General features: G+C 53.2%; 9 protein-coding genes across 9 annotated transcripts; 3 read left to right on the top strand and 6 right to left on the bottom strand.

The window, feature by feature from the left end:
• Window positions 1-29: 29 nt before the first annotated feature.
• On the bottom strand, window positions 30-2,941 carry HD553DRAFT_352135 (uncharacterized protein). Its single transcript, XM_046183667.1, has 7 exons — window positions 2,818-2,941; window positions 2,636-2,717; window positions 2,072-2,510; window positions 1,644-1,872; window positions 985-1,554; window positions 717-891; window positions 30-631 (listed from the first exon to the last, which is right to left on the bottom strand). Exons 1-7 carry the CDS (start codon window positions 2,882-2,884, stop codon window positions 169-171), a joined length of 2,025 nt encoding a protein of 674 aa, XP_046034161.1. The 5' UTR covers window positions 2,885-2,941; the 3' UTR covers window positions 30-168.
• A 335-nt stretch (window positions 2,942-3,276) lies between these two features.
• Window positions 3,277-6,191, top strand: HD553DRAFT_361873 (class I glutamine amidotransferase-like protein; the record flags this gene model as incomplete). Its single annotated transcript, XM_046183981.1, has 10 exons — window positions 3,277-3,342; window positions 3,423-3,461; window positions 3,545-3,605; window positions 3,743-3,855; window positions 3,965-4,111; window positions 4,209-4,558; window positions 4,641-5,068; window positions 5,155-5,464; window positions 5,535-5,642; window positions 5,726-6,191. 10 exons carry the CDS (start codon window positions 3,277-3,279, stop codon window positions 5,739-5,741), a joined length of 1,638 nt encoding a protein of 545 aa, XP_046034160.1. The 3' UTR covers window positions 5,742-6,191.
• On the bottom strand, window positions 6,062-6,676 carry HD553DRAFT_344922 (YKOF-like protein; the record flags this gene model as incomplete). The annotated part of the gene is made up of 1 exon (XM_046183046.1): window positions 6,062-6,676. One exon carries the CDS (start codon window positions 6,674-6,676, stop codon window positions 6,062-6,064), a length of 615 nt encoding a protein of 204 aa, XP_046034159.1.
• Window positions 6,677-6,738: 62 nt separating this feature from the next.
• On the bottom strand, window positions 6,739-9,726 carry HD553DRAFT_317212 (carotenoid oxygenase). Its single transcript, XM_046180731.1, has 7 exons — window positions 9,317-9,726; window positions 8,741-9,257; window positions 8,520-8,680; window positions 7,651-8,450; window positions 7,427-7,577; window positions 7,031-7,361; window positions 6,739-6,959 (listed from the first exon to the last, which is right to left on the bottom strand). Exons 1-7 carry the CDS (start codon window positions 9,526-9,528, stop codon window positions 6,897-6,899), a joined length of 2,235 nt encoding a protein of 744 aa, XP_046034158.1. The 5' UTR covers window positions 9,529-9,726; the 3' UTR covers window positions 6,739-6,896.
• A 124-nt stretch (window positions 9,727-9,850) lies between these two features.
• Window positions 9,851-11,293, bottom strand: HD553DRAFT_352132 (Tat binding protein 1-interacting protein-domain-containing protein; the record flags this gene model as incomplete). Its single annotated transcript, XM_046183666.1, has 10 exons — window positions 9,851-10,076; window positions 10,146-10,321; window positions 10,385-10,455; window positions 10,529-10,640; window positions 10,713-10,771; window positions 10,842-10,913; window positions 10,971-10,992; window positions 11,059-11,082; window positions 11,155-11,162; window positions 11,239-11,293. 10 exons carry the CDS (start codon window positions 11,291-11,293, stop codon window positions 9,851-9,853), a joined length of 825 nt encoding a protein of 274 aa, XP_046034157.1.
• A 458-nt stretch (window positions 11,294-11,751) lies between these two features.
• Window positions 11,752-14,621, bottom strand: HD553DRAFT_352131 (putative MFS alpha-glucoside transporter). The gene is made up of 11 exons (XM_046183665.1): window positions 14,050-14,621; window positions 13,960-13,977; window positions 13,778-13,897; window positions 13,106-13,711; window positions 12,981-13,045; window positions 12,864-12,912; window positions 12,767-12,794; window positions 12,514-12,701; window positions 12,241-12,440; window positions 12,074-12,177; window positions 11,752-12,002 (listed from the first exon to the last, which is right to left on the bottom strand). The coding sequence occupies exons 1-11, from the start codon at window positions 14,254-14,256 to the stop codon at window positions 11,929-11,931; spliced, it is 1,659 nt and encodes a 552-aa protein (XP_046034156.1). The 5' UTR covers window positions 14,257-14,621; the 3' UTR covers window positions 11,752-11,928.
• HD553DRAFT_317209 (uncharacterized protein) lies at window positions 14,622-17,313 on the bottom strand. Its single transcript, XM_046180730.1, has 4 exons — window positions 17,111-17,313; window positions 16,948-17,039; window positions 15,487-16,848; window positions 14,622-15,409 (listed from the first exon to the last, which is right to left on the bottom strand). The coding sequence occupies exons 1-4, from the start codon at window positions 17,192-17,194 to the stop codon at window positions 14,668-14,670; spliced, it is 2,280 nt and encodes a 759-aa protein (XP_046034155.1). The 5' UTR covers window positions 17,195-17,313; the 3' UTR covers window positions 14,622-14,667.
• A 230-nt stretch (window positions 17,314-17,543) lies between these two features.
• Window positions 17,544-20,610, top strand: HD553DRAFT_299838 (uncharacterized protein). Its single transcript, XM_046178617.1, has 9 exons — window positions 17,544-17,863; window positions 17,944-18,157; window positions 18,298-18,494; window positions 18,580-18,662; window positions 18,750-19,012; window positions 19,093-19,279; window positions 19,355-19,625; window positions 19,691-19,965; window positions 20,027-20,610. The coding sequence occupies exons 1-9, from the start codon at window positions 17,803-17,805 to the stop codon at window positions 20,504-20,506; spliced, it is 2,031 nt and encodes a 676-aa protein (XP_046034154.1). The 5' UTR covers window positions 17,544-17,802; the 3' UTR covers window positions 20,507-20,610.
• A 291-nt stretch (window positions 20,611-20,901) lies between these two features.
• Window positions 20,902-23,862, top strand: HD553DRAFT_116697 (uncharacterized protein). Its single transcript, XM_046176458.1, has 11 exons — window positions 20,902-20,932; window positions 21,029-21,179; window positions 21,251-21,360; window positions 21,431-22,167; window positions 22,243-22,402; window positions 22,498-22,674; window positions 22,754-23,159; window positions 23,236-23,312; window positions 23,387-23,426; window positions 23,491-23,583; window positions 23,647-23,862. The coding sequence occupies exons 2-11, from the start codon at window positions 21,120-21,122 to the stop codon at window positions 23,710-23,712; spliced, it is 1,926 nt and encodes a 641-aa protein (XP_046034153.1). The 5' UTR covers window positions 20,902-20,932; window positions 21,029-21,119; the 3' UTR covers window positions 23,713-23,862.
• Window positions 23,863-23,991: the final 129 nt, after the last annotated feature.

Here is a 23,991-nt window from a genome sequence, read left to right as displayed (position 1 = left end):
GATGATTGCTATACAGCAGACAGTTTTTAATGGCATGTTCTTCAAGTAGTCAGGTAATGTACAAAGTTAGTTCAAGCGATGCAATCGTCATAATTATCGATCGCCAGGGGTCAGACTCGACGTGAACCGATCCTAGGGGCATATATCGTACAACCCTCGTATCAAGCATCACGCATCCTCGTCCTCGTCGATCAAGAACTCGCCAACGACAGCCTTCATCTCGTCCCTCCCCATCTCACCCGTAGCGACCACCTCGTCCGGTTCCCCATCCACCCCGTCGCCATCACTTGCATGCACTCGCATGCGTCTCGTAACCCAGTAAGGCAACTCTACCTCGAACCGCTCTCCATCGGGATCGTCCCCCTTTTTTCTCAACCCAGACGTCCCGTTCGAGAACGCCGTCAGACAGGCATAACACATCCGTTCAGCCAGGCTCGCCACTTCGGTCTGCGCTTCCATCTGATCTGCGGGGGTATCCCGACCCCGGTGCATGGTCCGTTTCACCGCTTCCTCAGCGACGTCGACCGCTTTGCCGGACGAAGCCTCGGTGTCAGCTGCGGCGGGTCCCGTGCGACCGAGCGAAGTCAAGGCTGTCCGGGCTTTCCATTCCAGCGCACTCGGTTCTTCCGGACTGAGACGTTCCGATGATCATCAAAGGCGATGTCAGCGATTCATTCCTCTCGGACAGCTAATCGACGACGGGCGACGGGACTCACCATCCACAAAACGGACAGATCCCCCACTCTTTGGTCTTACCCTTTCCGCTTCCATTCGCATGTTGCTGCTTGTCGACCTCCAACCCGCCGTACCCCTTGAAGACCAACTTGGACCCCGTCCTCGTTATCGTCGATACGGTCGAAGGATGATCCACGTCCAGGTTGAAGACGAAATCTAAACCCGCCAGCCAAACACGGTTCATCCAAGTCAGTACGGCGCTCGTATAGCGACTCTCCCAAGCCGGATCCCAGCTTGAAATTTTCTCACCTTCCGTAAGCTTCTCCAAACTCCTCACCCCTCCCTTCCCCCTAGCCTCCCCAACGACGACCTTCCTCGCTCCACCATTCACCTGCGCAGACCCTTCGAACGTATCCCATCCTCGGAAATTGTACGTCTCGATCCCTCTCGTGTGACAGTGATAAGCGGCCTCTTTGACCATGACGTCCCTCATCGGCTTTATCCTCGCGATCCGTCCCTTAACACCACCGCCAGCGTTCTCATTCCCATTCTTCGCTTGGGTCGGTGCGGACGAGTCCGCCGGATCAGGGAGGAAGCCGGATAGCGCGAGTTCGGACCCCAAGGACCATCCTCGTCCGACAGAAGTCCCGCTGATGATACCTACCGCTTGTCGGGTAGAAGTACCCCCCAACAAGAGGTGCGAGATGTTCGGTAGGTTGTACGCTGTCGTCTGTAGAAGGGTCTGGAGGAGCGTTTGGAGCAGGTGTGGGTGGGACGAGGAAGGGAGAGTGGATAGGAGGGATCGGAGCGTTTCCAGGGGCTTTGAAACGGTCGAGTTGAGTGTGGATTTTGGTGTCGTGTCGCTGAGAATAGGAATATCTGGAAAAGGCGAAAATCGAGGTTCAAGCCGCAAATCAGCTATCCTCGCCCAATATCCGTCCCAGGTCAAACTTCAGCCCTCTACCTACCTGCTCTGCCTAGATCCACCTTCAACCCCGCATCCCCCGCACCCCTCACATCCCCTGCATCCGCCCGCACTTCTCCCTGAGGTGCCCATACACTCCCCCTCCTTAGACCAGCCAACAACCCCGGTATCCGATCATCATAAACATCCTGGATCTTGAGCGGGACGAAGGTGAGGTACGGTGATTTGTAGGAATCGATCTGGGCTTTTAGGGAGGCGGTGCGGTCGTGTACCTGTACGGTGGGGAGGTGAGGTTGAGGGTGAGGGTGAGGTCAAGGTCGAGGTCAAGGTCGAGGTTGAGATCGAATTGAAGAAAAGACGCCTCGGATCAGCATACCGCACTACACTACTCTTTCACTATACGAAGCTCCGAACGCCGAGCTAGAAAACCCCTGTATCTTTCTTTCCAAAAGAGCGTTCTACAGTACTGACCTTATCGAGCACCCCACTGAAATCCACATGGACGACCCAACAATGCCTCCACGTGAACCTCTTTACATGTCTCGTCCCCCCCTGTCCCCCCTGTCCCTGGCTCTTGGTCTCCGAATCTCGATCTCCGACAAACCCGTTCTGCAAGAGCAGGTCTAACATAGCTAAGCTCCCCGCCCCGCCCGACAGGCCGATTAAGAGGTCCCCCGGTTGGAGGGGCGGGCGGCCTGGAGTGGGTGTTTTAGGTATATGGCTGTTATGAGCGTTCGGAGTGCGGGATGGAGGATTCGTAGTAGTGGTGGTAGAGTTGGTGGTAAGAGGAGAAAAGGAGGAGGAGGAGGAGGAGGAGGAGGAGGTTGTGGGTATGGGTATGGGTGTGGAGGTGATAGCGAGGTTGATATTCTTGGCTAGTCGGAGGTAGGTGGCGTTGTAAAAACATTTCCTACCACAACCACAACAACAACAGGAGGACGTTATAAAATTGAGCGGATCCATCGAGTAACGAAAGAGACACTTAATAGGGAATCGGCGAGGATGTGTAAGAAGAAAAAGTAGTGCGTTACTTACTTGCAATAAGTGATACTGAGCCTGACGATCTGTCCCTTCTCCGTACGACATTTCACACAGATATCCTTGGCCCTCCGTTTACCTACGGTCACCATCATAATCACATTCGAGCGAGCCAAAAGAAGAACATATGTAAGCTTGAGCTAGGGTGTGGCGGCAAAGTAAGACGACGCTGGGCTCACGAGGCATCAACGTCTGTTCTTCCGCCTGGTTCGCCGTCGCTTCTTCGGGAATGTTCGAGCATGACATGGCGATATACGATGATCTACAGGTACTATGTACCAAGTGGTTGTGCTGATCTAGGTCCACACAACATGAGTGACCAAGAGAGCCGAGAGTATGGATCATCATGTTCAAAGCTAGGCTGGGTTAATCGAGACGGTCGACCGGAAGCAAATACATAAAGTCGATGAGCATCACGTGATTTGATGTCATGAACCTGATTTTTTGCATCCGAACTCTCCCGGGCGAGGTTGAGGTTGACTTGATGTTGGGCGACACAATCTCCAACTTTTCATCTTGATCGTTGTTGAATAACAACCACCAACTTATATAGAAAGGTTGTCACTCAAGTCGAGGGCTCGTCACATCAACCTACCCCTCCTCAATAGACTTCCTCACATACCTTTCGCCGCTTCAAGATGGCTTCCACTCAACAGATCCACGACCTGTACGACTCGGTCCTCATCCTCGATTTCGGCTCGCAAGTACGTTCCACCCCTCTCTTACCCTCTCGCTGCAGACCCCCTGATTTCAGCGTCTGACATGGTCGTTTTATTTCCTGTAGTACTCCCACTTGATCACCCGACGATGCCGTGAACTCGGAGTGAGTTCGCTCTATCTGCTCTATCCGCTCGCTGCGAAAGGAAGATGTAGCTAATAACATCTACGTGATCGTTAAATCTCTAGGTTTACTGTGAGATGCAACCTTGTACTACCAAGATGAAGGATCTCGGTTGGAAGCCCAAGGGTAAGTCCACCTTCTTCTTCTAAATCGTTTGAAACGAGATCAAGTTGTCAACGAACGAGCCGTTGACCTTTATCTTCACATCTACACCTGCATCCCGCACCCCTCTTGTCTCGAATACGTAACTGCGACAACCATAGGTATCATCCTCTCCGGATCCCCTTACTCGGTATACGATGAAGACGCTCCCCGGGTCGACCCTGCCGTGTTCGATTTCGGCGTACCCGTCTTTGGAATCTGTTACGGTCTCCAGGTACGTCCAGAGCTTTCTTTTCAGATTTCGTCAGTCGATTGATTCGGGGTTGTTGTGCTGATGCGAAACAAGTCGTCTTGCATGACGTTGCGTTTAACGACACTAACAGGAGATCGCCCAGCTCAACGGAGGCAAGGTCGGAGCTCACACTCACCGAGAGTACGGGTTCGCCCGAGTGACCGTCAAGAAGACTGGACATGAGATGGCCGATAGGTTGTTTGACGGTTTGGAGTGCGAGGACGAGGGCGGTATGCAGGTGAGTTCAGGTTGGAACTGCTGACGGCTTGTCCCGTTGGGAACGCAGACACCGCGACCGTGGAGCAGATGAGCTGATCAACGTATGATCTCGCCAGGTCTGGATGTCTCACGGAGACCAGCTCCAATCCCTCCCCGAAGACTTTATCCAGATCGCCCATACCCCCACCTCGCCCTGGACCGCCATCGCCCACAAGTCGAAACCCATCTTTGGCGTGCAATTCCACCCCGAAGTCTCCCACTCCACTAGGGGAAAGGAAGTCATCGGCAGTTTCGTCAAGAACGTCTGTGGGATCAAGGGAGGATGGAGCATGGATTCTTTTATCCCGAGGGAGATTGCTAGGATCAGGGAGATTTGTGGAGAAAAGGGACAGGTCATCGGGGCTGTTAGTGGAGGGGTGGATTCGACCGTCGCTGCCAAGTTGATGCACGAGGCTATTGGTGACCGGTGAGTCTCGAGGCTGGTACAATGCTGCAGGAGTCCGCTTGCTGATAGACATCGATCGCCGTATGCTCGTGCTACGCGCTAGATTCCACGCCATCATGGTCGACAACGGTGTCTTGCGTCAAAACGAAGGAGCTCAGGTTCACAAGATGCTTTCCGAAGACCTCGGAGTCAACCTCACCGTCATCGACGCTTCCGACCTCTTCCTCGGCCGACTCAAGGGAGTCCTCGACCCGGAGCAAAAGCGAAAGATCATCGGAAACACCTTTATCGAGGTCTTCGAGGCCGAGGCTGCCAAGATCGAGGCTGCGGCCGAGAAGGAGTTGCAGGAAAAGGGAGGCGAGGCCAAGGGCAAGATCGAGTGGTTGTTGCAGGGGACCCTTTACCCGGACGTCATCGAGAGCATCAGTTTCAAGGGACCTAGTGCGACCATCAAGACGCATCACAACGTCGGAGGGTTGTTGGCCAATATGAAGCTCAAGCTGATCGAGCCTTTGCGAGAGTTGTTCAAGGGTGGGTCGCCGGGATTTTTCGTTGGAGCAAGGTCGTCGTGTATTGATGCAAGCGACATTTCTGTCCTTGCTACGCTGCATCTTTAGACGAGGTCCGAGCTCTCGGTCGACTGCTCGACATTCCCGCCCACCTCGTCGGCCGTCACCCCTTCCCCGGCCCTGGTCTTGCCATCCGAATCCTCGGCGAAGTCACCAGGGAACAGGTCGCCATCCTCCAAGCCGCCGACGTCATCTACATTGAAGAGATCAGGAAGGCCGGGTTGTACGACAACATCTCTCAGGCGTTTGTCGCGCTCTTGCCTATCCAGGCTGTCGGAGTGCAGGGTGACAAGAGGACGTATGACCAGGTCGTCGCGCTCCGTGCTGTCCAGACCGAGGACTTTATGACGGCCGATTGGTGAGTTGCAAGGTTGTCGGGGGCAACGTAGATCGCTAGACGCTGACTCGTAAACCGGAACTCGCTGCAGGTTCGTCTTCCCTCCCGAGGTTATGCGACGGATATCATCCAGGATCACCAACGAGGTCAATGGAGTCAACCGGGTCGTTTACGACGTTACCAGCAAGCCTCCAGGAACGTGAGTCTATGAGCGGTTGTTCAGAAAGGAAGATGCGAGGTAGGAAAGCTGAACATGAATCAATTCTGCGTTCCCACTTGTAGCGTCGAGTGGTTGTAAGCGCAAGAAGGGAATGGGTAGGAGGAGCTATTTTTTTTGGGAGTCTCGACTTTTGTAAATGCTGATTGATTGATAGATTTGACTGGGATCTTTTGACGAGTTTATGACTGAGGCTTTTCAACATATGACACTACGCCTACTGGCCTTGGCCAGGAGGCTGTGATGTTCGCCAATGATCAACGTCTGCCCTTGCGATTCTAATTTGTGGTTGCGGTACCGGCTTCACGATATATCGACCTATACAAGGGCACACAACTCCTTCTCTCTGTCTCGAACATACCCCCAAATGATCGCTTGCCCGCATCCTTTCCTCCGCTTCCTCACTTTTTGGTGGAGGGGCTGTTGGCCGAGACGGTGATGTCTAGCGTGACGTGCGCCTGCTCCGGTGCAAAGTTCAAGAACACCTGTCCGAGCGTTCCAAAGACCTTGGCAGCGTCTCCCTCGAGCTTGGTGCAAAAGTTCTTGCTCTTGCTGAACACGCCAGAGTTCTTGATGAAATCGATAGCAGCGTAGATCTCGGTCATGTACTCCTTGTTCTCGCCGAGGGGGTAGTAACTGAATTGAGCCGAGACATGCTGATTCGATTCTGCCGTGCTATCGATGACGGCCTGAGCAGAGGAGATGCGTTCCGAGGTGGGTTTACGTTCCCCGAGTACGACGGACGGTCGACAGATCTCGGCGTCGGGTTCTCCGGGGCATCCTCGTGAGACGGTAACGTGCAATACGACGTGTTCCCCCGAACGAGCGGCGGTGACGAATAGATCGTGCATCGCCTTGAACAGGATCTCGGGAGGACCGACGAGCAAGGTCGAGAGGTCGTCCGTCTCGATACGCAGTTGCTCTCGGTGCGGGTCCAGCGCTTTGACGGCATCGAGGATGACCGGAACAAAGTTGGAAGTCATCGGATAGAGGGAAACTTGGGCGCCGGAGAACATGATGGTCGGACGTCTTTGTATGGTTGGTTGAGAATATGAATGCAGGGTGTATGTGCTACAATTCGGCTACAAAGTGGGTTGGGTCCGATACAGTCTTGTAACACATCTATAGATCTATATAGTTTCGCTGATGCTACGGAACGTTGGTCGCTGCTCGTCGTTCTTCCGTTGCCCGATGCCCGAGGCCGGGATTCCGGGCCGAATGTTGCACCGCGGTTGGTTACGATATTGACCCGCCTAGCAGAACGAGCAAGACACCTCCAATACCCAGGCCGCCCAGCAGCTAGTATGAATCATCGAGGCTGGCAGTGAGTATATGCTTTCATGTAAGCGAAGTTACATTCTGTTACTGACCTGCAGGCCCGATACTGGTTCCAAGTAACGCGTCAAGCTCGACTTATGCGAAGAAAGCCAGGCGACCGCTCCTTGCCGCATGTCCTGGTCATTGCTGATGTCCAAAACCGCTTGGCCAAGTGCTATCCATGAGCCCAAGAAGAGTACCCAGAACGCCATACGTTCTGCCAAAGTCCTTGAACGCGATCTGGGTCGGGCGGTGAAGATGTCGACGAAGTGGCGAAACCGTGAGGCCATGATCTTGTGCACCAGTGTCGGTTGTGGCGTGATCGGATGCTCGAGGTCCCGCTGCATGTCCACATGTGCGCCTGGGATCCACGTACCATGCAATCTGATGTGATCGAGGGTGAGCTCATCTGTTCATTGTTCGGGCCACCTCTCTATACGTGCACTCACCCATATGGAACTCGCTGCGGCAACTTGAGCCGGCAGACAACGCTCGATTGACCTTTCCACATCGTTTTGGCGTCGATGATCCAAAGTTCCGATCCGGACCCTGGAGCGTTTGAAGCCCTACCAAACGCATCGATGTATTGCTCATCGTAGACTGCGGTGCGCGATATGTACGCATGGATTCGTTGATGGATTCGTTGAACGCCGGCGATCAATCCGTGACATACCGTACGTCAACAGCCACCCGTCATCCTCATCCGCTCCTTCGATATTCCTGGGAACAAACCGGCTTTCCTGTGCGAACCAACCGGACGGCATGACGAACACTTGTATGCCATCATGCCTCCCATTCTTGTGGTCTTCCAGGATTTGGAGCACCGTCCGCTGATCAACCGCTTTCGCTTTGCCCTCCCCTCGAAGTCTCCCCTGTTCGCTCAGGGCGATCACATCGACCTTGACCAGCACATCAACTTTGGCAGCTCCACCGAGCCGTTCATCGAATCCGCCTTCCCGCATACTGCATCCGTAGACGAATCGAGCCTTGCTCATCGATTTCGACGGGTGCGTAGCTGGAAATTCGAAAGGGATCTCGCTCAAGGGGAAATTATGAGATATTCGGTGAGCTCCATCGCTCTCGAAGAGGAACCGGTAGTAATGCAACCGGACGACATCGTCGAAACCTGCTCGGACTTCTTCGGCGGGAATAGCCACCGCCCCTGCAGCATAGACGAGTTTGGCGCTCTTGAATCGACAAGCGACCATGTCTATTACGGCGTCTCCTGACTTTTCGCACTGATCGTCCCAAGCGTTGGCCGTATGAAAGATCATGCTGGGCTCCGGGTCGATGAAGCGGATGGGCTTGGTAGAGGCGTCCGTCCTTCTCGGCATGATGATAAACTCCGACGGAAGGTTGCGGTCGAAATGGATCATAGGGCGGGGTGGCCATGAGAGCATATTGAAGGGCGATAATGTGAGGGGCAAGTTGAGGAAAATGGTGAATTTGCGCGAACAAGCGAAATCATGCATCCTGATACGGATAGCAGGGAAAATTTCGTCAGTCGAGATCTCCAGATCAAGATGGTCGAGCATGGCTCACATCTTCGCCTTGCCGATATCGATACCCATCTTCCATGTGCGATGCTTCCCGTGCCGATCTATGACAGAATACCTAAGGTACGGTTTCTCGAACATCGTACATTGGTAGAACACCAGATCCCCATTGACAGGGTCAACCCTAGGATGAGCGGTCATCCAGTCCTGTTGGAATGGGGGTCAGACCTATCGATGCGTAACATGACCAATCTACGCGCTGCTCACCTCTTGCAACCTAGCCAATCTCCATCCTCTTGGATCCCACTTGGCGTACTTCTCCCTGAGACTTTCGCCTTGCTCATCCTCCAGGCGGTCCCATTCCACGGTCTCCAGCTCGGGCACTCGAATTTCCATCGGCGGTCCAGATTCACAAGTCCCCAACAGCCTTCCCGTCTTCTTGATCACACCATCTGCGCCTTCCTTACTCCTCTCCTCTTCCGCCTCGCTGCCCAGACCCGATCCCCACCAGATGACATTGGTGTTGACCACGCTGAGCGTACCGACTCCGGCCTCGAACGCTAGCAGAAATGTCGTCACGATAGCGCCCAGTATCCTGTGAAGGCTTGTCAAGGGCGAGATGAGGAGAGATATCGAGGGAAGAGGTGCTCTGAGCAGCATCAGGGAGAGCGAGAGGATGGGGGTCGAGACGTGGCGATTGGTATAAAGCGGGGGCGAGGGCGATTCTCCTGCGACCGTCGCTTTGGGAAAGAAGACACCATGAAGCATGCCATCCCCATCGAACCTGGGAGCAATGCCATCTTGAGCAACAACTACAGGTTAGTTATATCACCTCATACTAACCAGTGATAGTTTCGCCCCTCATCTGGGGGATTGACAGGATTGCCTCCATTCCGAACGTATTGACTACCATGTAGCTCTTCCGGTACGACTCCTTCAATAATCTCGCACGGATGACTGATGTACTCCTCCAAGACCGGTGCAAAGTTACCGGCTAGGTAAGGATGTATAGAACTCCTTCTTCGAGCCTTCTTGCCAAGCGGGAACAAGGTCATCTTTGGTGGTATGATTGTCGGGTCGACCTGTGGAAGGTGGACGCTATGTTGTATGAAGGGTATCGAGGGTTTCCACAGACATTGTGGCGATCAAATAGCTGTATAGTAGTACAGAAGACAGTGCGGTCACAGACATACAAAACTTCTATTCGCGATGACAGGGATGGACGAGATGATAGCTTTGGGCAAAGCAGAGAGCAGAGAGGAACCTGGGACATCGAGAATTCCCGGCCGGCGAGTGTCCAGATACGTCATCGACGTCGCCCACGTGAGCGAGATTGCGGGAATCCGACCGGGCTGTAGTTTCAGCCTTTACGACCTTTCACGACCTCTTCCTCTTCGCTCCAGGGCTCTGTACGACGGCCTTGACGTTCGTCTTGGCCCCGGTCCCTCCTCCGGCAAGCATGATCTTTTTTGGAGCGGGCGGTTTGCAGAGTTCGCTAGCTTCCAACTCGACCATCTCGGGGGTTTCCAGGTCGATCCCGCTTTCCTCTTGGAACGCCAGACGTTCTGCGGGCGAGGCGTCGGTCTGAACACCGTCGAGCAGTCTATCGAATATGGTTCAGCGTGAGCTCTGCCTGTGGCAGACCAACTGCAAAGTTGGGTAAACGACTCACCCTAGGTAATTCCTCTTACGAGAGACCCATTCCTTGCGCCATTTCTGCCATTCCTTCTCGATCGCCTCGATATCCGCCTTACTCATTGGACCGGCTTGTCCGTTGTTATCCTGCTTATCTTCACCCCCTGTAGCAGCTTTTCGTAGAGGAGTCAAAGCGGCTACCAAAGCATCGTTCTATAATGGTATCTTTGGGTCACACCGTCCTTTGACGACGTAATCGGTGGCCGCTCGTCTCACCTCGGCTTGAATACGTTTCAGCGTCGCAGGGAGATCCTCAGTTTTAGGTTGAGCGGTGAGATTGGCAACAGCTTCAACATTGAACAACGTCACGATATCGATGAACTCTGCCGGCAAAAACACCTCCGGAGTAAAGCTGCTCACCAGCCCCGACATTCTTCAGCTTCTTCTTGACCGCTTCGAGATCGTCGGCGACCACCTTGATATCGTTGTCAATGTCCGCAAGACCTTCCGCAGGCAGAGTTTCGAGATTGGCCTATGATCATGATAATCGGGAGACGCATCAGTTGCTTGATCACAAAACCCTGATGGTAATTAGGCGGCTGACTTGATTGTACACGTATATCGACTGCTTTCCGTACGTCTTGCAAGTGAGAAGGCCTTTATCTGAGATATCGAACCATATTTCGGCGGTTAGCGTCGTGGTTGAGCGTTTTGGAAAAGGAGTTGTACTTACCGGCTAGAGATCCAAGAACCTTCTGAGCGTTTGTCTTGGTTACCTTGTTCTTGAGATTCGCCGAGATGTCGGCTAAGAACAGGCAATCAAGCTCAGCATTCGTTATGAGTTTGACTGATTTGGGCTTACTGGCAGCATAGGGTCGGTTGACCTGCGATGGAGATTCGAGGATCAGTCTCGTTCTCATGTAAGACGGTGATCAGCTCTGCGAGCTTACCTGCTTGAGGTACTTGAGTACTACCTGATACAGTCAAAGCATCGGACGCATCAGTCGGAACGTTGGTTCGACCGCAAGAATTTACTTTGTACTCACTTCTTCGGCTGGAAACGAGTGACGAAAAGATCGAGGTATCAGTGAGAAAGATAGGCTTGAGAAATATCTTTCTCGAAATCCTACCTTCGTCTCCCTTGACGGCCTTCTCCGCTGATTTGGTAGCAGCCTTGGCTGGCATGATACTCGTGAAAAGTATGTGTGACGTGAAGGTAGGTAGTATATGTTGTCGTGCTTGAGATCGGTGAGAATGGTTCGATAACAACGGAGGTCGATCGTGACATCTCAACAAGATGGCAAGTCAATCAAGAGGATGAATCAGCCGACGCTTCATCACGGTGTCTGTCGATCCAAAGGATGATGAGCCACCTGATATGATCGCAACCGAGCGATCTGAGACAAATCCCTAGTTTCGGTAGCAAATCCGATCGCGTCTAACAGTTTCAGACGCGCCTCAAGCATACCTTGAGCATGTCAGTTCCAGAATCTCGGCTTTTATTCGCTCAGCATCAGCGGCGATCATTCGTACCGGCGCCTCCGGAACTGAACAGCAAGCTCTCACCTGTCGCCAAATATCCGGTCGTAGGACGTGACTGGGTCTCCCTTCCTTTCACGCTCGATCTCAGGAGTGACGCGTCGCATGGTCGAATAGAGATTCATATAATTCAATCATTTACAATTTCACGATTCCACACGGAGAATTGACAATACCAAACCTTCCTCCATCATTTCCGGAAAAATATGCGACATTCAACACAAGACAATCCCCATAGCAAGCAACTCGGTAGCGGTGGGGTTTCGAGGATTCCCTCACGCTTAAGCGTATTCGACGTGATCCGACTCGAGCTTCTTCTCGTCCATAGCGGTGGCATCCACCACCTGGTGGAATTCTGAGGAAGAGAAGCGAAATCGATAAATACCGCTGTTATGATTCGGTGAAATGGCGAGACATGATACCTACGTTCGACCTTGGTATGCTTGAACTTTCGAGCCGAGATACCTTGTTGGAAGAGGGACTCGAGGTCCGCAAAGCTTCGGTCCATAGTCTCGGGCAAACGGAACCAGCTGTATTACCAAATTGAGTCAGCATGTCGTTTGCCAAGCGAAAGCTGAACAACAAGGACTGACCACCAAGTCAAACAGAGAATGTTGGTTCCGGCATAGAAGAGGGCAGACTTGGCACCCCAGTTCCATTGGGTAGTAGAAAGCATTCGAGGGGTGACCGAGTTGCTAAAGATACCGGTCAAGTTGTAGACGATACGACCGATGACGATGGTTTTGGCTCGAAGACGACTGGAGCATGTCTCTGCGACAATGGTGTAGCAGACCTGAACGAGGCAACACAAGAGAGATCAGATCAGCCATCAGCGATATCATCCCGGGGTGCTCTAAGCGACTCACGGGTCCGATGGTCGTCATGTTGATCAAAGTCTGGACGATCAACAACGATCCGATCGCCCAAGAAGTGCCGACGGAGTCCTTGAATCCCAGCCCTCCAGTGACGAGAAGGCAGACGAGCATGCCAGCCATACCTCCCATGTACAGGGTGGCGCGACCGAAACGAGTCATCAAGAACCAACAGATGATGCCTGAAATTACGTAGTGGAAGGTCAGGTCGGCGCTCTCGTGTGTGAAGAAATACGGAGACACTTACTACCGAAGATATACATCGAGTTCATAACCTATAAGTCGTGAGGGGTTTAGTATCGAACGTAAAAGTAGTAGTAGCCTCGACATGCAGCACGACATACCATGTTCAAGTTGAACGAGTTGGTCTCGCTCAAGCCGGCACGTTGGAAGCTGATACGTCCAGTAATAGTCAGCCGTTCTGCCTCGGATCGAGAGACTACTATCGTTCGTGGACTTACAAGAGGACCGCGAAACCAATGATGGCGTTACCACAGAGAATTTGAGCGGCCCAAACGACCATGTTCTGGAAGAGGAATAACTTAGGCATGATTCGGACGCGTCACTCTGCTTATCCACAACGTACGATCTCGGTTCGACGACGGTTGATTCCTTTGAAACACTCGACGTAAGACGCTCCGGCAGTCTCTCGGTTTTCGAGGGCAATAGTGTGGACGAGCGATGCCAAGGTTCGAGTGATGGCGTGTTCGGTCTCCTGTTCGTCTCCCTTGCGTCGAAGTCGTCGGAGACTGACACGGGCCTGTTCAATGCGTCCTTGTCGGACCAAGAACCAAGGGGATTCCGGTACCCAGAGGAAGCAGATGAAAAGAGGGACGGGCCAGATCCATTGCAAGCCAAAGGGCAGTCGCCAAGCCAGGTCACCAGGGAGTTCCAAGGCGCCTCGAGCTACTCCAGAGGAGATGAAAATACCCCACCCCCAGCATTGACAGACAAATGACGTCAAGATGGGTCGAAGGACGGTGGGTACGACTTCGACAGCGTAGGTGGTAGAAAGGGTTTGGAAGCAACCCCAAGGCAGTCCGCAGAGGAATTCGCCCACAGCAAGCATGGGCAGATTGACGGCAAAGAAGGGGATGAAGATGGCGCAGGTCATGACCACGAGGGCAACCAACAGGGTCTGCTTGCGCCCGAATCGATCCATACAGTATCCGCCAACGGCCAGACCCGCCAACTGGAAGGAAGCAGCTATTCAGTCAAATTGAACATGGCATTGCATACGTATCCATATACTACTGACCTGACCGATGACGGACGAGTTGGAGAGCCCACTCTGCCAAGCGGCAGTGATCTGTTTCACGCCGTCCTCCGTGGTACCAAAGCGCTCGATGAATTGCTGTTGACCGTAGAAAGATCCGATCTGCAAGGGTAGGCAGAAGACGATGAGCGCAAGCGCAAGGCAATCACAATCACGTGACGTACCATCACGACGTCGTATCCCTATCTCGCGCGATGAGTGATGGCAAGCTCCGTCAGTCGAGATGTCATCCGCCATTGCGTCTTTCTGCTCACCTCCATGATCAGCGTGACGCTCAAGATCATCGCCCAGAACACGGCTGGGGTGAATCGATGCAAAGCCTCTCGAATAGTTAGACGCTGATCCTCCTCATAAGCCTCTTTAGCGTCCGCCAGAAGCTTTCGGACATCTTCAGGGCTACTGCCGAAGCCCATGGCCTCCAGCTCCTTGCCGTCGATCTCGTTGATGATAGTAGATTCCATGGTCGTCTTGTCGAACTGTAGCGGTCAAAGCTGTCTGTATTACACCTCTGCTGGAACGATTGATCTACAGAACTCCATATGTGGGGCTCCTTATATGTACGTTGAGTGCGCTGGAACTCGATGTACGTTGTATGCGAAGTGACGCACATCCACCACCTGTTAGGCATATCGGACGGATAGTTTGACCTCTGACCGCTTCGGTTGCCTCTCAAGCTCGGCTGGTCCTACATCGGATGATATAGCAGGGCCGACTCTCGTCGATCGCTGTGCTGTGGCGCAGTGCACGTTGCGCATCCGTAGTCTGCTGACCGATTTGATCCCACGAACGCCGGTCCCACGCGATTGGGCGCGACCGGTCCCGAGTTCCCGAAAATGGCACACGAAGCGCTCCCGGTCTCATTCGACATCTTCTCATGTTACGAACATCTTGCTCGCGGTGGCTAGTTCCGCGAGGATCGAGTCTACAGTAGCGAGATTCGAACGACAGTGATTCCGCGCAACAAAACACATCCTTCGAATCATCCTCAAAACGTCCGGGACGTCTCCGCCCATGCCTCGACGGACAACATCGACGGTGGCCGGTACCAGAAGCCGGGGCAACACGCTGGTGATATCACATATCTTTTCCACGAACCCTATGCCGTGCTGATCCATAGCATCCCAAGAGAATGTTTCCACCCACATGGATGCCATCTGGCAAATCTGGAAGGGAAGCGCGATTGAGAGGTGATCTTGCTGGCCATTCGAGGTGTCGACAAGTCCGTGAGTATAGGCGAGGCGCCAGATTCGGTTCCTCAACCATTGCCAGGTGATGAACAGGTCAACCTTCTGGCTCTCCGTCAACGTATCCGTGATTTCCTCTTCCGTTTGCCCGAATACTTGATGAGTATCGCCGGACAGGCCCGACAAAATTTGTCGGGCTCTATTCGCTGTCAACCGCTTGCAGTCGGTCCCACATTGACCGTTCCAGCAGAGGACAATGTCGCCGTCGATGAAGGTGAATATGCGAGCCAAGTGTTGAAGCGCTTCTCGTCGCGGAGGAATCGCGCTTGTCGATTGTAGGAGTCCAGCCACCTCGGGGTGTATTACTTGTAACGAGTCAAAGATTTGACCGGGAAAGACGATACTACCGCCACGCTGTATAGCATAGGCCCTACAGACGAAAGGGTGAACGTGGGAGTCAATTTCGGGGCATCATATAACGATATGGATAAGCTCTAGCCAACTAACCTTTCCGTCACGGTCAAGACCCAAAACAGTCTCAACCTCCTCTGCGCCTCGAGCGGGTCGTTCAGATCATACCCTTCCTTCTTGTGCAGACCCATGATTTCTCCCAAAGACAAAGCCTCCCTCAACCTCATCCTCGCCGCCTCGGCCTGTCCCAGCTCGAACAGAGCCCCGAACATGAAATAGCTCGTCATCGCCGCCGTGAAGTGGCTCCTTGATCCGAAATCCCAGGCGTCCCTCAGCCTACAACCTTCAGCTAGCAACATCTTGGCGTGTTCCCGCCGACCGTCCTTTCCCGCCCTTTCTTCCGGTGCGAGAGGATGAATGAGGGTAAGGCTCGTCAGGGCTAAGAGCATGGCGCAAAAGTCCGGGTCGGTGTGATGAGTCTGGATGGCGATCTTTTCGTATAAATAAGCCGGGGAGAAGACGGGGATCATCGGATGGATCCGTTTAAAGAAGAGAGCGAGTTGAGGCAAGATGAGGCTGTCGATGGCGAGTCGGACGATCGGGGAAGGTCCAAATGTCGTCGGTTGGGGATCGCGAGCGGTACGCAGAAAGGAGACGTCCACAGGACCTGGCAAGGGGTCGAAAGACCTCTGGTTGTACAGCGGGTCCGAGGAGATGGCGCCCAGCGTGGGGTTCATGGAAGAGCCAGGTTGTTGCACATCCTGATCGTGGATTGCCGGGGATCCTGAGGGCAAAGAGAACATCTGCCCGGCTTCCCATCTCGAATCCACGATGGGTGCACAGGTCACCTGCCTCGGATCGAGTGTAAAGGCGGCCGATGTCGAGTCCAGAAACATGTTCCCGCCAGCTCCTGCGCCGTCATATTGATTGTTGTTATCAGGTTGACCGCCTATTCCTCCGTTACCAGCCTGATTCTCCCCCCGCCCGGCTCCTGCCACAGGCTGAGATTGTGTTGGCAGCAATTGCGACAACCAAGCATCGTCCAACCAGGCCTGCGAGATGTAATAACTCGCAAGATGAGCAGGTGTCGCGGTATCTCCTGGCGTCTGCTGAAGGCGAGACGCGTCCATGGCTCTCTCTTCGCTCAAGGGCATAGCCAAGGTTCCTGATCCGTTCCCCAGCTGCATTGCACCGGGCCGAGCAGAAAGCGTATCACCGATAGATTGACCCGGTAGGAAGCTCATCTCCTGATCGTCCAGATTTCTGAAACTTCGTCCCAGTAAGGTGGACGAAGATGCTCGAGGTGTCTCTGTGTTCAAAGGACTCCAGCCAGAGACGTGTGTCCCAGAATCGGCGTTCTCGTTGATGTAATCCTCGTCCTCGTCTTCGTCGTTTTCTCTGTCCTTGCCTTTCCTCTTAAGTGACCCGGGAGACGTGGGTTTCTTGTTCGTCTTGTATCTATCAATGTACCACCAGTAACACGAAGACTTGGTTTCAGCTATGGTCTCGTAGAATCCGAAGAAGAAGAAAAGATGATATGCGCGGTGGTGAGCTAACCTTGGCGTGGGTCCTTTGGGTCTGACAGGGTTCAGGTAAGTACACTCTGTGCGTGTACGCCGGCATCTTGCGCACTCTGGACTTCCATCGCACTTGTATAAGCGAGACAAATTCACCAGATCAGCTGAAATAGTCATCACGAGGATTGTACACCAAGTCTCACCTTGACTCGTCTTCTATGGCATTGATCGCAAGCTCTTATGACCGCTCGTTTGGCTGTGTGGTTATTGTGATTCTTGGGAGACATGTTGTTCCAAACTTGGGGATCTCGACGGTTCGGTCGGCCTCATCAACGCTTTTAATCAGCACGTACGAGATGAAACATCGAGTTGGTGTTGCGGCTGATGCTTCTGGTGTCGATGCTGCTTGTAATTACATCAAGTACCTGCCAGCTGCCCGCTCTCAACTGTGTTAAGCCCAAGTCTCCAAGATCACCTCGTCGGGATCAGCCGAACCGAACCGTGAACGGATGAAATTTACTTCCGTTACAAAATGCCGGCACAGGGTACGGCCGGTATCTGCTAGCGCGTTCAATAAGCTCCACCCCGCACTCGCCTCGACCGCCTCGCCTCTGCTTCCATCCATCGCACCGGAAATGAACCGATCTCGGCGTTCGGTCCTACTCGTTTCCATCTATCGGACGGCCTGTACACGAATCACGGAGTAAACGATGCAAGTGGGAAGTGGGATGCATTGCCCAGATCGTCAGCCGTGGCAACGGGACGAGCTATAAATCAAGACACACAAATGCAGAGGGACTCGGGATGTAGTAATCCGACCGTTACTGAGCTCACTGGAAGAGTACAACGTATTCGTGCAGTATCAAGAACACCATACATCTGAGAACGAATCAAAATGACCTGGATTGACGAGACCAAGACTCTCAACCACCCTCAAACGTCTTTTGACAGCACCAGTAAGCTTCATGATCACGTTGCCCCTCCCAGCACTCTTGCTCACCCTGACCTCTTCGTAACGTCCTTACCTCACCAACAGCTTTCGAGAAGGACAGCTTCTTCGGCCACCTCCGCTCCCTATACGCCGAGACTGTCCTCCAGACCCAGCTCGACCAGCTCAAGAAACAAGGAAGCTACGACGCGTTCGACCTCAAGTGGAGGGATGTATACAACGTGAGGCGTCTGGAGGGAGGAAAGACGAGGCAGGATGGGATCCCACCGTCCTTGTTCTGGGAGAGCGATGTTGGCAAATGGTATGTCGCCGTTTTTCTTCGCGTCCGCGTCGTCTTGGGTCGGTTCGAACACGTTCCTGACGATCTTCTACGCCACGGCGTTTCACTTTCAACCCAACCGATCATACCCACTACTGTACTCGAAATCTGAAACTCTTCAGGATCGAAGCCGTCTGCTATTTCCTCTCCTCCGAAGACACCAAAGACACTCCTCAGGCGGCCACTTACAAGCAAGCTATGGACCACATCATCGACCTGATCGTCAAAGCTCAACAGGACGACGGGTACTTGAACATCTACTTTACCGCCGTTGACCCGACGGGCAAGTTTAGGAACTTGAGAGATATGCACGAAATGTGTAAGTTGCGACTGAAGGACCGGAAGTTGGGAGGGCGACGAGGCAGTATCGCTTACAGGTTGGATTTGGGATTGCTCCCGAGCAGACAACGCTGGACATTTGTTGGAAGCTTCCTTGGCTCATTATCGATACAGCGGCTCCCGCAAATTCCTGGACGTCATGATCAAGGCAAGTTCTCAATCCTCCCCTACCCTCTCCTCAATCCTTTTCCGGAACCTTCGTTTACCTTTACTCTGTACGCCTCGTGAATACTAGAACGTCGATTGTTTTATCAACCACTTCGGCCCTAACAAAGACCAGAAACACGGATACCCCGGCCACCCAGAGTTGGAGCTCGCCATCCTCCGCCTATACGCCTTGACGGGGGAAAAGAAGCACTTGGATTTCGGTACTTACTTGCTCGAGGCTCGAGGAGTCAAGAGGGAGGATCAAGGTGGAATGTCGTACTTCGAGTATGAGGGGAGGGAGAGGGGTTTGGAACCGTTGCCTACGACGATGGACTTGAAGTGTCCCGAGACGTAAGTCTGCCGCGAACCAGATGGCATGTGGGGTAAAAGACACGAAACTGACTCTGTTGAGGGTCTTCCTTTCGTTACAGCTACAACCAATCGCACGCTTCCCTGCACGAACAGGATACCATCCTCGGTCACTCGGTCCGGGCTTTCTACCTGATCACAGCAGCTGCCGATTTGGGTGGCAAGTTCTACGACGACGCTCATAGGTTATGGACGGACGCGGTCGACCGGAAGATGTACGTCACCGGAGGATTTGGCTCAGAGCCGAGGGTGAGTTATAGTAAAACAAGATTCATCGATGATCTCCGAAACGTTCCTAATCGAGTTTTTTTGGGGACTGTTTAGTGGGAAGGATTCTCCGAGTTCCCTTACCACCTCCCCGTCTCGATCAAGGAGGGCGGTTGTTACGCCGAGACCTGCGCCTCGATCGCAGCGATGATGACCAGCGAGAGGCTGCTCTACCGGAACTTGAGCGGGAAGGTTAGGGACACGATGGAGCTTTGTCTTTACAACGCTGTACTCGGCGGTGGAGATCTTCAGGGCAAGGCGTTCAGCTACGAGAACAGGCTGGCGACGTGGGGTGATGAGAGCGCAAAGAGGGCGGATTGGTTCGAGGGTGAGCTTCGCGCCTTTGGACTCGGTCGTCACAGGCGTCCCGAAGCTTATCTTGACGCATTCCAGTCTGCTGCTGCCCGCCCAACCTTTCACGAACTCTCGGTATGCTCGGAGGTTACACCTGGCGCGCCGACGTAGATTCGTCCGCCAAGAAGATCTCAGTCATCGTCTACCTCTACATGTCATGCACCAGGGTGATCGACCTGCCGAATGGCCGAGCGACGATCAAGATGCAATCCGGAATGCCTTGGAAGGGCGAGACGTCCTGGGAGATGGACGCGCCCGAGGGTTGGACCTGGGAGATCACGGTGCCGAAACCCAACTATGCGGCGAATTTCCAAGTAGGTGCACTTTTTGCAATCGTCGCCGGAAGACGAGGCTGACCTCTATTATCATCTTCAGATCAAGCCTGCTGGACAAGCGGGTCCGGAAGGCTTTTTGACGTTCTCGGCGGGCCACAGCTCGCGAGCGTCCTCGACAATGGACCTGCCCGTCAGAGTTCTTGCATCGCACCCCTTGACCGGCCAGGACACCCTCACCGTTTCCCGAGGACCTATCGTGTACATCGCCGAGGACTTTGATAACGACAAGATCGAGGCCAGTCACTCTCACTTCGAAGGGGTTGGTCTGACGGAGGATGCCAAGTTTGAAACGCGCGAGTTGGACATTCAGGGTCAATCGATGGTCGCCATCGCCGCCACCTCCGGCGTACGCGCGCTTGTGGACGACAGCGATGAGCTCTACCGGGAGGTGAACGGATCGACGCCCGCTCGAAAGTGGAAGTCCGTCGATAGTGAACTGGTTTACGTGCCTTGGTTCGCCCGGGCCAACCGAGGCGGTCGTGGGCATGTCAGGGTGTCCATGAAGAGGGCGTGTGAATGAACAAGGCATATCCAGTAACCAGATCCCATATCGTTAGGTCCGGCTCAGCAGCCCGGTTGTAACACATTTACATGTCATATACGAGACACCAAATGTTATCTTGATTGCAAGTCTTTCCCATTCAATTTTCAAAGATACCGCCGGCATGGTGTCTACCTTGACCGAACATATGGAAAACGATCCCATTGACGTCCGCACCGCCAACCCCAGCCAGGACTACCACAAGAGCGAAACGAAATCGATATGGACCAGGCTGCAGACCAACATAATTGAGGCTATATCCTAGCTTACGACAAACTCAACGCTATGGGTTTCTCGCACGAGGTGGGTTAAATCAGGTAACGATTCAAACAAGGGCTTCATCTAGGTCGTTTGGGGCTTGCTGCTCGGTTTGTCATTGCACAACTCTCGTCGGCTCGTAAGAAAGTATGATAGGCTTCCCCGGTCAAACATTGTGGTGGTCACGTGACTCGTCGGCTGACGCCGTGTACCCCGCTCCTACCCATCGTCCACTGCAATCAGCAACAGGCAACAGGCTGAATTCACCCATCATGTCGGCTTTCGCCAATTCTCTATATGCCTCGCCATCGAAGATGACCGGAGTTCCTGAGTCATGTCCGAGTCGACAAGTATAGTGACCACTAAGGCCTGTGACAAGTGTCGCAGCCGCAAGGTAAGGACTCATCCTGCCGGGCTTCTTAAGGAGGATCGTTCAAAGCTCAGCTGAATCTATTATCGACGCAGACGAAATGCATTCCAAGCATGGAGGATGGCAGAAAATGTCGAGGCTGTTATGATCAAGATGTGGACTGCGTGAGGACTCATCAATCGAAACGGCCGGGGCCTCGAACAATGTGAGTACTGGCCACGTCTGGTAGATTCCTTGTTCAGGCTGCTTTACTGATGAGGCCATTCCGCCTGTAGACGCGAGAAAAAACTTGACAGCGTCGGATCAGCTCGTCATACGTCGTCAACACTGTACTCGAATAATGCTGATCAACTATCTTCAAGACGTTCCAGCGAAAGGGCCGTTTCGCATTCGCCATCAAGTAGAAGAGGCTTACATGGCCAGTCAGCAATCTTCTCCGTCTGTTCCGGAAATTGTGGTCCGGTACTGCAATCTCCTAACCAAATCGTTGGTCCCCTTGCACAAGAAACCTTCGATACTACCGGAGTCGAAACGGATGGCGACCTCGATAACATGCCGTTCGACGGTGCCATGGATAATAGATCGGATGGACGTGTTTTCGACAGACCGGTCGTCTCTGTCGATTCACAGGCTTGCGATCATACGTTGCGTCCCGGCCGGGACTCATCAAATTTTCGAGCGGGTATCAACAATGAACGATCTGATTATGTGCTTCATACTTCGCGAACATCCGACGGACCCCAGGGGAATCTCCCGATCGGAACCTCTCTGGAAACACCTCTAGTAGTCGTACCGCCAGACCACAGTCGAGCATGTTGGCCTGACGCTCAACAAGCCGTTCCACAGATAGAGGCGGTGCTCAAATGGCCCGTCGTCATATTCTTCCTGGCCCTCTATACCAAACATCAGCACCATCTCATGCCCCTGGTTCATAAACCAACTTTTGCGCAAGACGTCTTGAGCCGGAAAGATCGCCACGACGAGGTCTTTCGAGCTCTACTGCTTTCCCTAGGCGAGTCGTCAGCATCGTAGGTACTTCTGCAAGTCTTTACTGACGACAGAGTCGCTCTTCCTTCCATGCGTGCAGTGGCATATGCGATCTGTCAGCTACCCAAGAGCGAGATGACCGAAGCATATACACACGCGGAGCTGGAGGAGTTTGCCGCTAGTAGCTACAAAGCAAGTCGAGCGATTGCAGCGAGATATCTGAGACGGCCGACTCTGTCGCTGCTTGTCAGCATGATTGGGTGAGTCTCGTCTGCTCGCCATATACCGCGGCCCGTAGGTCAAAGTTTCGTCCGAGTCGGGAACGCTCATCCGTCTGTCCGCATGGCGTATTTAGCAATTATCACTATTGCAAGGCGAGCTTGCAGGTCGAGATGAGCCAAGTCACGCTAGCGGAGATTGTGGGACTTGTTCATGCACTCGGGATCGACAAGCCCCATTCAGGGGATGATGCTGATGCGATTACAAGGGAGCTATCGCGGCGAACTTTTTGGTATGTCTTCAATCTGGACAAGTAGGTCAATATGGGTTTAAGTCATGTCTCCATACGCTTACTGACTACCAGTGCTTGTCGTTGTCATTACGTTTCTAAGAACCGCGGCGATCGGAGGAGAGACAATGCTTATGTCCGGTATCGACGAAGTCCCACCCTATCCGATCGAGATCGACGACGAATACTTGACATCACAGGGTCATTTCCCTCAACCTGATATATCGCCATCTTACATGACGGGCTTTGTCCTCAACTCCAGACTCTTCAACATCTTGTCGGAATGTTACTTCAGGCATCGGAACATAGAATTCCTGATGCGTGCTGGCCTAAGTAAGGCGACGCTTAGCGATTGGGTCAAACATCAGCAAGGCGCACTTGGTCGGACTGTGGAGTTCCTGTGTACGAGCGGGATCTCCACCACCGTTGTGTCTTCCCCTCAACATGACCTGTTCGCTATACAACGAGCAAACATCTTGGTGACCGCCGCGATCCTCGAATTGGCGCTGGTGAGCTTAGCTCCTGGAATCCTTGATAGTCGTCAAGCTGACTTATCCGGTCCTCGTGCGTCAGCTCGAACTAAAGACAACCCTTGAGCCCTCGCTCGACGCGCGCAAAGAACGAGAGACTATCACGAAGACCGCTTATGAATTGCTATTGACGTGGGCAGATACCCCCCTCGTTCGAAGGTCGAGATATCGAGACTAATGCGTTGCTTCCTATCTTGTCGACTCAGTTGCGAGTACAAACACCTAGGCCAGAGCGGCCAGAGCATGGTGAGCACTATTACCAGCCGGTCATGATACCAGTGACGGGACCCACAATAATCTCGACTTTTAGCGTTGCAAAATCTTTCACATCGTGCTCTCTGTGATATCCGCGACAACCCAAGACTGGATCCCTGAAGATGATGTTCGCGATTGGTGGGAAGTGGTGAGTCATGCCGGGTATACTTCGCGTCGGGATGTTTGAGTACTCATCACGTTGTGCAAACAGTACTCGCAGATCCAGTGGGTCCAGATGACGCCACTGGATTCTCATCTCGCTTTACCTAACAGATAGAGATGACCCCTTGGCAAAGCAGCTGCTAATCGCCAATCGCCGGTGTATAATTGGCTCAAAACCCAAGTCAAGCCCTAACAATATATAGCAAGAAAACATGCAAGCGATTGGTGCTCCATTGGTTGATGATGAGTGCCGGCTGGATCGTGCCGTAGCTCTTGTGATACCGGAGAACAGCCTTGACACCCTGCTGTCATCACACAAGTCATCACCTTCTAAACTATGGTGATATGCCGTCGAACACGGACTCGTGGTGATGAGGGGAGTTGCTTGTTGTCT

The sequence above is a fragment of the Filobasidium floriforme genome (genome assembly GCF_021052385.1).
Source record: "Filobasidium floriforme strain CBS 6241 chromosome Unknown HD553scaffold_21, whole genome shotgun sequence".
Lineage (NCBI taxonomy): Eukaryota > Fungi > Basidiomycota > Tremellomycetes > Filobasidiales > Filobasidiaceae > Filobasidium > Filobasidium floriforme.
This window is presented reverse-complemented; position numbering and strand designations above follow the sequence as displayed.